Source organism: Gasterosteus aculeatus, chromosome 17 (genome assembly GCF_964276395.1).
Source record: "Gasterosteus aculeatus chromosome 17, fGasAcu3.hap1.1, whole genome shotgun sequence".
Classification (NCBI taxonomy): domain Eukaryota; kingdom Metazoa; phylum Chordata; class Actinopteri; order Perciformes; family Gasterosteidae; genus Gasterosteus; species Gasterosteus aculeatus.
Genome location: NC_135705.1, coordinates 11,368,440 through 11,383,526, shown reverse-complemented (window position 1 = coordinate 11,383,526; position 15,087 = coordinate 11,368,440). Strand labels below are relative to the sequence as shown.

The 15,087-nt window shown below is 43.1% G+C and overlaps 1 protein-coding gene across 2 annotated transcripts; it reads right to left on the bottom strand.

The window, feature by feature from the left end:
* Positions 1–5,741: 5,741 nt before the first annotated feature.
* Positions 5,742–12,765, bottom strand: suox (sulfite oxidase). 2 transcript variants are annotated; one of them, XM_040204162.2, is made up of 5 exons: positions 12,620–12,765; positions 10,428–10,489; positions 10,133–10,301; positions 7,912–8,151; positions 5,742–7,514 (listed from the first exon to the last, which is right to left on the bottom strand). In XM_040204162.2, the coding sequence occupies exons 2-5, from the start codon at positions 10,475–10,477 to the stop codon at positions 6,291–6,293; spliced, it is 1,683 nt and encodes a 560-aa protein (XP_040060096.1). In that variant the 5' UTR covers positions 10,478–10,489; positions 12,620–12,765; the 3' UTR covers positions 5,742–6,290. The 2 variants fall into 2 exon arrangements, with proteins under 2 accessions (XP_040060096.1, XP_040060097.1); XM_040204163.2 differs by lacking the exon at positions 12,620–12,765 and adding an exon at positions 11,209–11,344.
* Between the last annotated feature and the right edge of the window lie 2,322 nt (positions 12,766–15,087).

Genomic DNA, 15,087 nt, shown 5'->3' with positions numbered 1-15,087 from the left:
GGATTACAGGGGGAGCCAGCTGAACTCCAGCCAACATGGCTGCTGTTGAACTATTCAGCTGTTCACAGAGGGTGCCGAGCTGCGGCCGCTTCTATGCACGGCACCAAATTAGAGGGTCAAGATTGTGCTTGAATCTGTGCATAGAGGTCAATCAACATGAGCAAAATGATCACTATAACGTTCTTCCTCAGGGTCAGGGCTTTATTGATGATTCCCTGTTATTACAGCCATGTCTGTGCTACAGGTATGTATTACAGTTTGATTATGGGCCTCCTTTTGCACATTCCTGTTGTGCCCACATCTATCTCATCTGGGAGAAATAAACTCTAATACTACTAAAAAAAAAAAATATCATTGGACCAACTCCAAGCCGTCATGTAACAAAGAATAAGTCATTTTTAAAGATCTGTTATGCGCTTACATGTTGATAACAATGATAACAATAACAATATTAATGTTGAGTGAAACAAATGTGTCTCTCAACCACCAAAATATAGAACGCTGGTTTGTTATATCACTCCTAAATGTCTGTTTCAATAGACTTAAACTATACTTTCCTGACAATTTTTGTTTATTTCCATCACTACTGTTTATAAACATCAGCAATTGTCAAAAATGGTGAACATTATGGGTTCATTAACACAAAAGATGCTTGCTATTAAAGCTGCCTCCATCCATATTTATAGATTACCAAGATCTAACATCATTAGAAGGATTAATAATAACTTAACGTCAATAATGTAGTCACTCAGGGAGTAATGCAGTCCACATGATTGCTGTATTCATCGGTCAGTTTGCATTTGTGTACAATTGATGCAAACCATGTATCAATTCAAAGAAAAGAAAAGAAAAGAAAAAGGCTACAGAGTTTATAATTACATAGTTCGACAACGAAGGTTGACATTATCCTGTAAAATTCTCCCAATATAAAGACTTAAAACTTGATTTGGACATTTGGACGGTCTGGAAAGAAGAATAGCAACAAGAAGGAAGTCTGCACCGTGGTATAACCCTCAAACACGGAACCTAAAGCAAACTGTGCGGAAGCTTGAACGATTATGGCGTTCCACCAAATCAGAAGGATCTAGGCTAGTTTGGCAAGACAGCCTTAAAACGTATAAGAAGGCTCTCCGTAACGCAAGAGCATCTTATTACTCATCATTAATAGAGAAAAATAAAAACAACTCCAGGTTTCTCTTCAGCACTGTAGCCCGACTGACAGAGAGTCATAGCTCTGTCGAGCCGTGTATTCCTTTGGACCTCACTAGTAACGACTTCATGAACTTCTTCAATGATAAGATTCTGACTATCAAAGAGAAAATTGATGGTCTCCTGCCTTCAACCAGTGCCGACCTGTCCTCCGATGTAGGAACCTTGGATGCAGCAGTGGGCCCTGATGCCTGTTTGGATGCTTTCTCTTCCATCAACCTTGATCAACTGACTTCTTTATTTTTAAAGTCTAAACCTTTTACTTGTCTCTTGGATCCGATTCCGACCAAACTGCTTAAGGAAGTTTTTCCTTTAGTTAGCACATCCTTATTAGATATTATGAATCTGTCTTTGTTGACAGGACATGTACCACAGTCCTTCAAGGTAGCTGTAATTAAACCTCTTCTTAAGAAACCTACTCTTGCTCCAGAGGTGTTGGCTAACTACAGACCTATCTCTAATCTTCCCTTCCTCTCTAAGATCCTTGAGAAATCCGTCGCAAATCAATTATGTGACTTTCTACAAAACAATGCTTTGTTCGAGGATTTCCAGTCAGGATTCCGAGTGCATCACAGTACAGAAACAGCACTGGTGAAAATTACGAATGATCATCTACTTGCATCGGACCAAGGACTCATCTCTTTTCTTGTCTTGCTGGACCTCAGTGCCGCATTTGATACCATAGACCATTGTATCCTGTTGCAGAGACTAGAACATTTAATTGGTATCAAAGGAACTGCACTCAGTTGGTTTAAATCCTACCTATCGGACCGATCCCAGTTTGTGCTTGTAAACGGTGAATCCTCAAAGACCACCAATGTTGGTCACGGAGTCCCACAAGGTTCTGTACTTGGACCGATTTTATTTACCCTCTATATGCTTCCTTTGGGCGATCTTATCAGGAAACACCGCATAAACTTCCATTGTTATGCAGACGATACTCAACTGTATCTGTCGATCAAGCCAGAAGAGACGGACCAGTTAGTTAGACTCCAAGAATGTCTTGGAGACATCAAAACTTGGATGACCGGCAACTTCCTGATGCTAAACTCAGAAAAAACGGAAGTTATCCTGATAGGCCCAGAGCGCCTTCGAAGCCAGCTGTCGCGTGATACAGTTTTTATGGATGGAATTGCTCTGGTACCCAGCAGCACCGTCAGGAATCTGGGAGTTCTCTTCGACCAGGATATGACCTTCAACTCGCATATAAAGAAGACTTCAAGGACTGCCTATTTTCATCTACGTAACATATCAAAAATCAGGAACTTCCTGTCTCAAAGTGATGCAGAAAAATTAGTTCATGCGTTTGTCACTTCCAGACTGGACTACTGTAATTCTTTGTTATCAGGCTGCTCTTATAAATCTCTTAAGCCTCTCCAGCTGATTCAGAATGCTGCAGCACGTGTATTAACAAGAACTAAGAAAAGGGATCATATCACTCCTGTATTAACTTCTCTGCACTGGCTCCCTGTTAAATCAAGAATAGATTTTAAGGTACTTCTCCTCACCTACAAGGCACTTGCTGGTGAGGCACCGTTGTATCTTCAAGGGCTTGTAACACCGTATTGCCCTACAAGGCAACTGCGCTCCATAGATGCTGGGTTACTTGTTGTTCCTAGGGTTTTAAAAAGTAGGCTGGGGGCCAGAGCCTTCAGTTATCAAGCTCCTCTTTTGTGGAACCAGGTTCCACTTTCAGTCCGGGGGGCAGATTCGGTCAGCTCTTTTAAAGTAAAACTTAAAACGTTCCTCTTTGATTCTGCCTATAGTTAGGGCTGGCTCAGGTTAGTCCGGACCAGCCCTTAGTTAAGCTGCTATAGGCTTAGAATGCCGGGGGAATTCTTAGGACACACCAAGCTCCTCTCTTACGCTCTCGTTCTACCATAATTCTTATTATGGTAAAACTTATTATAACTTAATAATAAGTTTTATTAATGCACATGACTAATTCAGCTTCTTTCCGGGAGTTTTTTTTGTGCTTTCGCCCCTATCAGGTCTCCGTAGATCGTGGTTCCTTCGGGACCCTGGTCCTGACACCTACCGTGGCCATGCTGACGCCTGCTGCTGCCATCATCATCATTATTTTAGATATTAATCATATTACTTTACTCATAAACCGACATTACCCTCTCCTAAAATCTCTGTGCTCTCCCTCCCCACAGGATTCTGTGGATGGTGGTTCTATCTGATGGTGGTTGCCCCTGCAGTGGTCCTGCTGTGCGCCTGGCTTACTACTCACAATTACTTCTGACTTACTTCTCAAATCATTTCTGTCATAGGAATTGCATGTATTATACATTGTTCATTCTGTACACATGGCATCCATTGTAGACTGTCCATCCCGGGAGTGGGATCCCTCCTCTGACGTTCTCCCTAAGGTTTCTTCCCTTTTTTCCCTCTTGTAAGGGTTTTTTCATTTTTTGGGGAGTTTTTCCTGTGCCGATGGTGGGTTTCGGGGCAGAGGATGTTGTATGTGTACAGACTGTAAAGCCCTCTGAGGCAAATTTGTAATTTGCGATTCTGGGCTATACAAAATGAAATGACTTGACTTGACTTGACTAGGACAGGGCGCCGCAGGCGGGTTTGTGGGGAGCTGGTTGAAATGTCACAGCAGCTGGTCTCCAGATGTGAGTGCCTCAGACTTGGACCCGAGGAAACATACTCACACCAAAGGTTTGTCTTTGTAAGCCAACAGCAGAGTATCTCTTTCAGATTTTTCTTGCTACTGTGGGTGTGGTTAGACTTTAATTTATTCACAGATTGGCATCCAACTAATAGTCCTTCATGCACACAAGTAGGTTTGGCTTTTTCTTTTACAAAACTTTGATCATTTTTCGCTGCATGCTGCTCATTCCCCACTTTATCACAATGTATCACACAGAGGAATTGAACCTTTAGTGAACTGGTTGGTATTTCAATGTGACACATTGTATTTGCTGAACTTAATCTGTTTTCTGCTTAATGTGTGTATATATATATATAAGGAACTGAAAGAAGGAAGAAGTGCGAGTAGGAGTTGGCTTCTGTTATTTCTTCACGTATTAGTGAGTAGTGCATGGTTACACTCGACATGTACTTTACTCATGTACACAGAGCAGCGTTAGGAATCTAAACCAAAGGAATACATAAATTCTCGGTCGGGGTTAACTGCTGAACCACAAACGTGTTTTTTTTAATCAAAACAACAGTTCTGCATACCAAACGTCCAGTCATTTATGAGTCAGATCAGAATAAACAGTTTATAATAAACAGCATTTCCAAACAACTCCCCCAAGGGTGAATAGTCCCAGGTCAAAAACAAAATATATGATATATATGATTTAAAAATCCTCTCTGCCATTCAAAGATAAAATGTCCAGGCGAACATCTTTAGCCATAAGGCTACTTGTCTTTTTGACATTAGGATTCTGAGGATATAAATCACAAAACCGATCGATTGTGACTTGAATACCGAATAGAGTATCCAAGATTTTGATGATTACAAATTCAAGATTTCAGAATTGTCCTTTAGCAGACAACAGCATACAGATTGACAACGTTATTAAGTGTTTTAAATAAGCATAAACAAGTTGGTGTATAATTACAAAGTCTTTATTCATCATCTGTAATAATGTACATTTCACACAAAGCAGTGAGGGTAAAACTGTGGTCACAGGGTGACCTGAATTCTGCAGAGTGTCGTGGAAAAAGCACACCGACACTGAGGTGTTGATACTGTGGATGGAAAGTCAAACTCAATGGTGGACACAGATCACAGCACACTATGATGTGCACCACAGAAATTGCTCTACAGTTACTTCAACCTTTCTGATATACTGAGCGCATCTTCAGCAATGAGAATGTCAATGCACACTACAAAAATGTATGTCTTTTCTACAAATTGAGAAGTTATTGACTCAAATGTTCACTTCAGACCGGCGTGAAAGTAAATTATTGTCACCAGACTTCCGCTTTGTTCTAGTTTAGGTTGGTAAACCCACTGACCACATGAGCCCGCTCTCAACTTCTGAGTCAAATACAAACTATATATTATTTTGCTTCAAATAATGCTGCTTGTTACATAAATGAGACATTTCATACTAAGTCAGTTGGATTTGTTACTATTAAGTCATTGAAACATCTACCTGCTGATCACAAAGAAGTGGCAAACAAAACTTTGGTGATGTTGGTTTCTCACTTTTGGCCTTTTAACCAATCTTCTCCCCAACTTCTACCTCACCAGATTAAATAGCTCCATAATTCTCATAATTAATTCTCACAAATAAATATCAGTGGTATGATATCCTTTAATTCTTGACCATCTTATATTCTATCCAAACACACTCCACCAGCTGAAAAAAACAACACAAAACTTGACTAGTGGTCAAATCAAATACTGCATAGGATTGAGACACATACAAAAATATGCATTATTAACACATAATGCGAGATGAATAGTGAAGTGACGAAGAGAAATTGAATTACCGTTTTGGCTGGTCATGTCTTGTGTATGACAGTTACAGGTCATCGGACAGAAGTGGACACAAAGTGAAACGTTTTTATTACTATGTTTTTATTAAATAAATAAATATTCATTAGCAAATCTGGAAGTTGGCTAATTAAGAATCACTATTGGTATACATTAGAAATTCAATTGTCAATTCATTAGGAAATTTGTATAAATTCATTATTCGAACACCAAATGAAATTATTTCACTTTTTAACTCAAACGTTCCAACTTAAATTTGGGAAGTAAATATCAATGAATGTCTGAAAGCTGTTTTGGGTTAGTAAGGATGCTTACGCTCCTCAAATCTCACAGGCAACATGGCTGTAAATACTTGAGTATTTCTAACACTTTTCTTATTCCCAAAACTTATTCTTATTCCCGCTGGTCAAGCGGGGCTGAAACTACAGGAGTTTTCCTTCCCGCATTCCAAACATAAGGAGAGTATTCACACAGTCATACGTCGCCTGGAGGGCTAGAATGTTTGGTTGTTTCTTGGGAACACATACAGCTGCTGCCGCTAGTCTCTCTCAATGGCTATTGTGACACTTTTGGGCGTAAACATTTTGGATTATAAATGTTGTTCAAACTGCCGGGTCTATTCCTCGCGCTCATCTTCTCTGATTTTCACATTCACTCGGTGCCATGCGTTACTCAGCACGCCTCGGAGATTCCAGATGGGAGCCACGGTGTCCGGCTGCATGTTGTAACTGTTATCAACCGCCTTGCATACGATCTTCAGCTCCTTAGCCCCCGGAGGAAGAGGAGCCGTTATCTCCCATAGCTTCCAGGCCCAGGCTCGCCCCGTTGGGGGCGTGCCCTCCGGCGCCTGACCCTTCTCGCTGCTCCTTATTTGGGCCACCTGCCATGTCTTCCCCCCATCCAGAGAAACATCGACACGCACCACCTCTCTGCCCCCCCCGCTCCAGGCGTAACCCTTCACAGTCAGCTCTTCTGAACTGCGGTCGACCACGGCCCCGTCCGCCGGTGCGGTGATGGCCGACTGGACGGGCAGCTCTTGGATGGCCGGAGCGGACTTGAAGTTCACCGTGTCCCAGTCCGTCCCGGGGGAGAAGCCCTTGTAGTCGTTCTGCTGCCAGTGGCTGCTGCTTTCGTCCGCACTCACTATGATCTTCCCCAGCCACTTAACGTTGCGCGCGCCCACTACGCCCGGCACCACAACGCGGACGGGATAGCCGTGGTCGGCGGGGAGATCCGCGCCGTTCATTTCGTAAGCCAGCAACACATCGCCTTCCTCACTAACCGCCTTGTTCAGAGGGATGGAAGCACCGTAGGTTGTCCCAGTCACGTCCTTGTCCAGTCCCTCAAACTGAACATGGCCGGCCCGTCGGGCCACATCGGGCCCGTATCCGGCGGCCAGCAGCACGTCCCGAAGCCTCGCACCGCTCCACGTGGCGTTACTGATCGCCGCGATGCCCCAGTTCAGTCCTTTCACCTGCTTGACCGCATTCATCTCCGAGCGACGGTTACCGGCACACTGCAGCGTAGCGGTGACGGTGTGTTTGGGGAATCGGGTCTTGAGCTCCTCTAAAGACAGCGTCAGCAGTCCTCCAGGAAGTCCCTCCACCTGCAGCAGATATGTAGCCGGGTCCACCTGAGGAACTGGCAGGTGGTTTCTTTTGAAGAAGAAAGCAGAGGGGGTGATGAAGCTGTCGGAGAGGATTTCGGGGGGCGGCTCGGCATTGAAAGGCTTGAGGTTGTTGATGCGCAGCACGGGGTGGCGCTCGGGGTCAGAAGAATAGGGGTCCAAAGTCTGCATGGTCTTCTGCTTCTTCAGGTCTTCTGCGTTCAGCTCGCCGACCTTGTATGAACGGGAAAAACAGCACAAGAATTAGCAAAGGGTTTTTCTTACGGACCACGTGAGGAGTGCCAGTATTTAGCCTGCAGTGGTTCTTCAGTACACAGTAGACCTTTTCATACATGTGGGGGGCAAGACAGACATAGAAAATAAAGTTCATTTTAGGATAAATTCAAATAAAGCATATTTTAAAGCTGCTAATGCGTGACTTTCTCAAAAAATAAAGAAACGTTTAAACTGCTAAAGCATGTGGTGATCTTCATGGAACATTTTTTTTCACCCAATAAAAGACTGCTGAAAATCCGTTTTTTCCTAGGTACTCTGTTGTTAACACAGTGCTTCTATTCCTTTTTATTGACATTTAGTATAACTATCAAAGGAAACCCCAAAACCTGCCCACCTTATACTCTGAGAGCATTTCCAGCACGTGTTCCTGGTTGTGTACAGCATACAGCGCCCAGAAGGGTTCAAGGGCTCCACCTGCTGCCAGCAAGATTTTATCCCCGCCAGGGTGCATGGCAACAAACTCTGTGATGTCATAGACGCCACCTTTGTAAGTGACCCACACGCCATCTTGCAGAGAGCGGTGACTGGTGACCTCTTCCTGGCTGAAGATGGGATAAGCTGCCTCCTGCTCGGCCTGCACCAGAAAGAGAAGTCAGATTTGTGAGATTTCAAAGACAAGAAGAAAAAGGTCATTTGCATTCTCATGTGATCACGTTTTTAGCAGTAAGGCCTCTGGTTTTACGATGGTGATCCAGCTGTGACAGCAGAGTGTGTTCTCATGACAACACCGCTACCCGAGTTGACCCTGATGTAAATCTTGTCTGCCCTCTCTGTTATCTGAACAGCTCCGGGATAAACACACACAGACTGGAAGGCCTGTATATTAGAAGCCATAAAGGGTTGAAGTAATAAACTCACTTTGCCATAATAAACCGCTGCATCATCATGCTTTAGTCTTAGTTGTGTGACAAGATCCTGAACTTCTCACTGAAGCAAATACATGATAGAGATATACACACCTCACTAAGGCCCCTTCCACAACCGTAAAACTAGTTTCACTGCTACTGCAGTTAAAAAAAAAGATGAAAGAACAAAACAAAAGCAAATTAAAAACATTTGACTGTCTGAGCACCATGAGTGGCTTCAGGTCCATGCAGTAATGAGACACTGAGTGAAACCACGCAATCTACACACTCCAAAACTCAACACTTACCAGAAGCCATAAAGGAGAAGAGGAAATGTCAAAAACCCAAGAGAAAGCAATAGCTTTAACATTTAAGCTGTTCAAGCCAACAGGCACAATGAAATTGCTGTTCCCAGTGACATCATAGGACAATAATAGAGCTGATCTCAGGGGGGACAATGACTGCCTGAGACAGTAAATGAATTACATAGGCCAAGAAAGGCGCGGAATCCCCGTGGGGTTGCTGGAAACCTGCGAAGGGGAGAGCAACCTGGAAGCACGACTCTGTGAGCTCTCGGGATGGCAGCAGACATCGGGTCGCCGGGAGAAAGAACCAGGCGTGGCACAGAGAGCCAGGGGTAAACTCCAGGGGCCTCATTTATAAAAACCTTGCGTAGGATTTGCGGCAAAAGTGGCGTACGGATGAAACGTAGGACGTGCGTACGCACAGAAATATTCAGACTTATAAAACCGTGCACACGCACGTCCTACGCAGTTTTCCCTTAATAAAACACAATCACTTCTAAATGCAGCGCAGCTTTTGCGGCTTCATGTCACGCCCATAATTGCCCATATATAGTCTGTGGAACGCCCACAAATTAATATTCATCGATTGCGAAATCATGGCAAACACTGAGAGGAAAACGAAGAAACGTAACTTCACTCAGTGTGAAGTCGAAATTATCATTGGCGAGGTGGAAAGGAGAAGTCACATGCTATTTGGAGGGCACAGTATTGGCATTACTAATGCCAAAAAGGCACCACAGCAACGCTACAGCCTCACAACCTCGGACCGTGGCCGAAATAAAGAAAAAATCTAGGTGGATGCAAAAAAGCGTTTAGTGCGCCATCGCCAAAGTGTGTCTGCCACGGGTGGGGGAGAGGGGACACCGGAGCTGTCCCCTCTTGATGAGAGACTGGCGGCCATAATCGGGGATCGGGGACAGGGTCTGGGCCAACATCGGCGTCAGGGGGTCGAGGCACGTTTGGAAGCCGTGCCACATTATGTAGCACAGCTCATGCCAGCACGATTTTGCACACCTTTTCAGGAGTAAACAATAACTTCCCTCCAGTGCAGTCGAGGCAGCGCCATCTGCCCTTAAACATGCCGATGGTGCGCTCCACTACAGCGCGAATCCTTCCATTTGCCACATCTTCTAAGAGGGCAAGATCAGCCATTTCGCGCCATTACACATTGTGATGGCATCATGGCATTTTATTACCGTCCGTTTGATTGCATCTGACAAGCAACCGCTGTGTTTTGAGGATGAATTGCATAACATGCAAATATTATTGAAGAACATATTTCACTTTTCTTTTTGAAAATGTGTTAACCGGCGGGACTGACGATGTTTTGTTGCATTTTTTGTTCAGTGAAACTGAAAAAAACAACCACATTTGACTGTCTTTACAGATCTAATCTGGTGCTCACCTTGTGTTGGTGGAGGCCGTAAGCCAGTACGGCGCCGGTACCAGCCAGCAGTCCCGCCACAGCGTGTCTCCAGCCTGGACGGTGGGCTCGCTGGTACGATCCCTGGTCCTCAGCGCTGCTGCTCCGCAAACGCACTGCGCACGATGCCACAGCCGGAGCCACTGGAAGCCTGAAAAAAAATTGGGTTTCTAGTACAGCCGTGTGTTTTAGGGATAACAATACAATTCCTGTCTGCTCGCAGAGGTGCAGGCCAAGTACACGTGTGGTAACATATGGGTTTGTCACAGGGTCGTACCTTCGAGTGCTGAGTAGAGTCAGGCCGCGGCAGCGTCTGAGAAGCAGCATTGCACCGGAGTTCTGTTAAAAGAAAAGTTCATTTCACAGGGTGAAAAGCTACAAAAGATTCCTATTATTATTATTATTATAATTATAGATTTCTATTAACAAGTCACTGAATTTCTACAAAAGAAATAGAACAAAATACTAGTTAAAAGATAACCCACAGCAGCAGAATGTGACACCCTAAAAACACCTGCAGCTCCTGATAGAGACAACCCATATAGGCAGCAGTGTTTGATGAGTGATATATTTCAGTTAACCGTCATATGGTTGCCGAAGGCAAAGTACACAGTTTCTAGTGCATTAAACCCTTCGGCCAGTCTTTGCTATCTAACTGACCACATGAGGAATGTAACTTAATTAAACAGGGTTGTCATCTATTTTTACTCATTCTCAATTGGAAAAAATGTATTTTATAAGTTTGTTGTTGACTTTTGCGTCACATTTAATAACTTAACAACCACAGTATTTCACGAGAAACATTCTTTGTGAACAAGTCAGATTATTGCACATGATCAATCAGCCTCAATCAACTTTATAGACCTGGGATGATGGGCATTAGTTATGTGTTTAGAATGAACAGAGTTAGAATTACAATGGCTAGACAGGAGAAATGTCATTAAAATCAGCTTGCAGAGACCTGTGCAGTCCTGATTAAATACAGGCTTGGCTACTGCGGTACAAGGACAGGTGGCAAAAACAAACCTGCTGTTGTGTGCAGGATTTTTTTTGCTTACCGTCAAAGTGCAGTCTCTCAAACTTTTTTTTAGGATAGATGATCAAAGCAGTTACAGCATACACACGGTGCCGTTGAAATGACCGACTGAACCTTTATGCAACTCCTACAGAACTGGCCAACCAGCAATGACTCCAACACACAGACGGAGCCAAGAGGGGGAGTGAACAGAGACGAAGAGGACGGAGCCATAGAAACGTGACCCCTGAGTAACTCCATTAGTCAACAAAAGGTTTCAGTTTGTCAAGCATTCAATGGAAAAAAGAAGAGCCCTGTGGTTACTATGTTTCCACATGATTCCGTCTTCCCAGTAATGATGAATCCCCCAAATACATGTAATTGGTGGATCTTGTCTCATTCTGGTATGTACCGGGACACTTTGACCACACAGTAACGTGACCAAATATCTCCCAAGCTTTAAAAATTAACTTTGGTTAGGGGCGGCTTTAGAGGAGAGGATTTATCACTGACAGGCCGCAAAAACAAAGTATACATCAGCAAATTATCCTCATTGGAAAAGCGCAAAGTTTCATATAAAAAAAAATGAAATAGATAAATATAAATAATTGTCAGAAATGCATGTAATTTGTGTGACGAACAAAAGAAAGTATGACTTGACACACACAATGACAGATAGCATGCAGCAATTTACTCCTTATCACTCGACGTTAAGATAACTGAGTTATCTTCCTTTTCACTGAGTAAATGTGAAGCTCCTGACGGTGAGAGGCCTCCTCTAGATCTCATTAAGAGAAACCCGTGATGCTGCTCAAAAGAATGCACAAGTCATTTACACCTTAACAGAGTTACACATTTCCGGAATACTTGACATTAAACATTTTTTTCTGAATATACTGTAATTTCTCCAACTAAAATTAACAGTTTTTACATTGTATTCAGGTATTAAACAATTAGAGAGTTTAGTGACCACTCGACCTTTGTCAAGTGAAAAGTCGCAAAGGCGTTAATGTTACTTATCCTCTCACAGCTGTAACCGTAGAGATAAACATCTGCTCTCCCCATAAAAGGACTGCGATGGTTCTGCAAAATAGCTGTAAATCTTCAGCACATTTTGTGTACACATTATGTCCTCGGACTATGACAATAAGTTAGTTTTCTGCTTCTAGAAGCCGAGGTAACGTCCAGCAGTTAAGAGTCAACCAATAAAAACGGAAAAAAACAACTAAGGTCAGTAAACCAATTAGTGACAGCTTAACTTTAAAGAGAGAGTGTGACGTTAGCTAGCAACATCCCACCATCCTCACGGCTAATGGGGCTAACGCTCGAGCTAGCGACGCCGGACCGCTGACAGCCAACCTCACACGTGTACGTGAACGGAGGAAAACTTCTCATGTGTGTTATTACATTCGCTCGTTAAGGGGAAAAAAACCGCGCAACTGGTAACTACTCACTTGTGATGTGTGTCCGTCGCTTGCTCCGCGCTCACACGGATCCGAGACGCGCTGCGTGACGTGGACAGCGCGAGGCGTTCAGGGCACCTCGTCATGCGGCGCCCCGCAGTCCAAGGTAGCACCGCGAAGCCTTTGAGCAGGGCAGGCTGCAGGGTGCGGGTCAGTGGAAGCGATTAAATCATTTCTCAATCAATAAAAGATATCTTGTGTCTACTCATTCACTGCACTACTAAAATCAACCCCTCTGCAGGGCGATTGGACATGAAATAAAGATTCTTCATCATCTCTTTACGCGCCCCTTTTTTGGCCATATAGAATAATGCATTCACACACTGGTTACTGAAAATATACCCAATAAACTATTTACAGCATCCTCACTGAACAAACTCAGACCAAACAGCAACTTCTTGGCTGGGCTGCTTCTTGAAGGGTACGACCCCTCACACACCAAAGGGCCTGCATGGCCGACCGATCAATCAAATCAGAAAAACGATGATGATGATAATGATGATGATGATATGAAACAAACCATTAAATACACACATGCCAGAGCAGCTGTCGTGAACAGTCAGTGAACTGTCAGCTGGAAAAGGCTGGTGGATGTCTCCTTCTATATGCCCTCTGAAACAAAAAGGTGACGGTTGCGCTGGTTGTTTTTAATCATCCCTTTTGGATTTTTTTTGCAGTAGAAAATCAGTTGTCTTGCTTTATGGTATCCTTTATCAACTGCTAAGTCAATGAGGGAGTAGATATCAATAAACCTAATTGTTGCAGACAACAGCGGATAGGCCTACGCACAGCAGATAGGACCTAGGAGACCTTGCTACCGGGAGTCCTTTATTAGCAGCCGTCAATGAGAGGAGGTTCTACGAGGAAGCATTTCTATTCCAGTCAACTGCAGGTGCAATAACCAAGGAGCTGCTCGATCTGTGTGTGTGTGTGTGTGTGTGTGTGTGTGTGTGTGTGTGTGTGTGTGTGTTAAAACTAGCTGCTATGTGAGAAACTTGTTAGTCCCTTGCACAATTTCTACCATGAATGAATGATCTTGCTGATTGGTGTCATAATTGCTGTGTAATGCAGATAGCTGCTTCTAGTCTTTTAGATAATCTTGTTTTTGCTGTGTCTGTATTTCATCACAGTGAAACGGCTCTCATTAACTACACCTTAACCTTAAATGATACATATCTGCGAAGCAGAACTGTTTGTTTAGATTTTACCACTGTTGAGTAAAGGTTGTCTGTTCTCCTTGTTTAAACTCTCCTTGTGTGAACCATAACATGTTTGGGTAATTCAGTCAAAACCTAACCTGTGGCACATATTTAGTAAGGATGGAGTTTCTATGGCCTAAACAGATTCCCTTGACTGCACTGTCTGTGTTTTGATGAAAATATTTCCAACATCCCTGGATTCTTTAAACGTTAGGACATTTCTTTGGGTGTCTACTGTAGATTGTCCAGTGTATTTATTGCACTCTAAAACCTTAATTTCAGTGAAGTTTGTGAAATCAACGAGGTCCTCATTATATTGTCATTGAAAAATGAGACACATAAAACACTTCCTTAAGCTCACAGTTCACAATCTTTAGGCGTTTCCGAATATATAAATCACGGTAGTCAGGCTTTACACACACCTTGAACAAATATTTGGTTATGACAAAAAATTCAGAAGTTGGTTTCAACATTCTACTATGTTGGGGTTGTAAATTTCAGAAAGATGTATTTATTGGGGAGTTACCTTTTGGAGATATGGCAAGTTTAATGTAAATTGTTTTCTTAAGGTTGTGTAGTCACTGCACCTCATTTGTTTTTTTCTTTTAATGCTTTTTGAAGGCTTCAATCTGTCAACCTCCCTGGGATCAGTTCCCACAGGACATTGCATATTCCTTTATTCTCCACATTCCAGATCCTTCTTCTTCCAACAATTCATGCTGGTCTTGATTTGAACTTGAACAGTTTTGTTCTCTTAGGCACTTTGTAAACCTGGTTTAAAAAAATGAATATATATAGTTTTTCCTGTCATATGCAATGTAGACTTCCTGACGTGCTTGCTTCAGGGTATGACTGACAACCTTTTTTTCCAGGAGGAAAAGATGGCTATTGCCATAGCAACTATGAGTATTAAAAGATGGTTACAAAGTCTCTCTCACCAAAACCACACCAGGCCGAGGCAGCAACCGAGGGGCCGAGTATGAGCGCCAGGTTGAGTACCAGAGAAAGATAAAAAAAGTGAAGGAACTGACCAACCAGAAGGAGACTGAAATAGTGGATCTCATTAACCGGCTGAGAAGCTCACGGAGACCAAAAAACAGTTTGAGTGAAAAAGCAGAACTCCTTCAGGGTGAGAAAGGATGGGACGAAAAATATGATGAAGTGTGGAGAAGTTGCTGGTTGTATATATTGTTAATAAAAAAAACATGTCATCTTCGTTGATATTTCTTATCGAGCTATAGAGCCAATCAGACAGCAGTC

Coding starts and splice junctions, on each gene's coding strand:
- suox (XM_040204162.2), bottom strand. CDS start 10,477: ATGCTGCTTCTCAGACGCTGCCGCGGCCTGACTCTACTCAGCACTCGA. Junction 8,152..10,132: donor ACGGCCTCCACCAACACAAG/GTGAGCACCAGA, acceptor TTTCTGGTGCAG/GCCGAGCAGGAGGCAGCTTA. Junction 7,515..7,911: donor AAATGCTCTCAGAGTATAAG/GTGGGCAGGTTT, acceptor CGTTCATACAAG/GTCGGCGAGCTGAACGCAGA.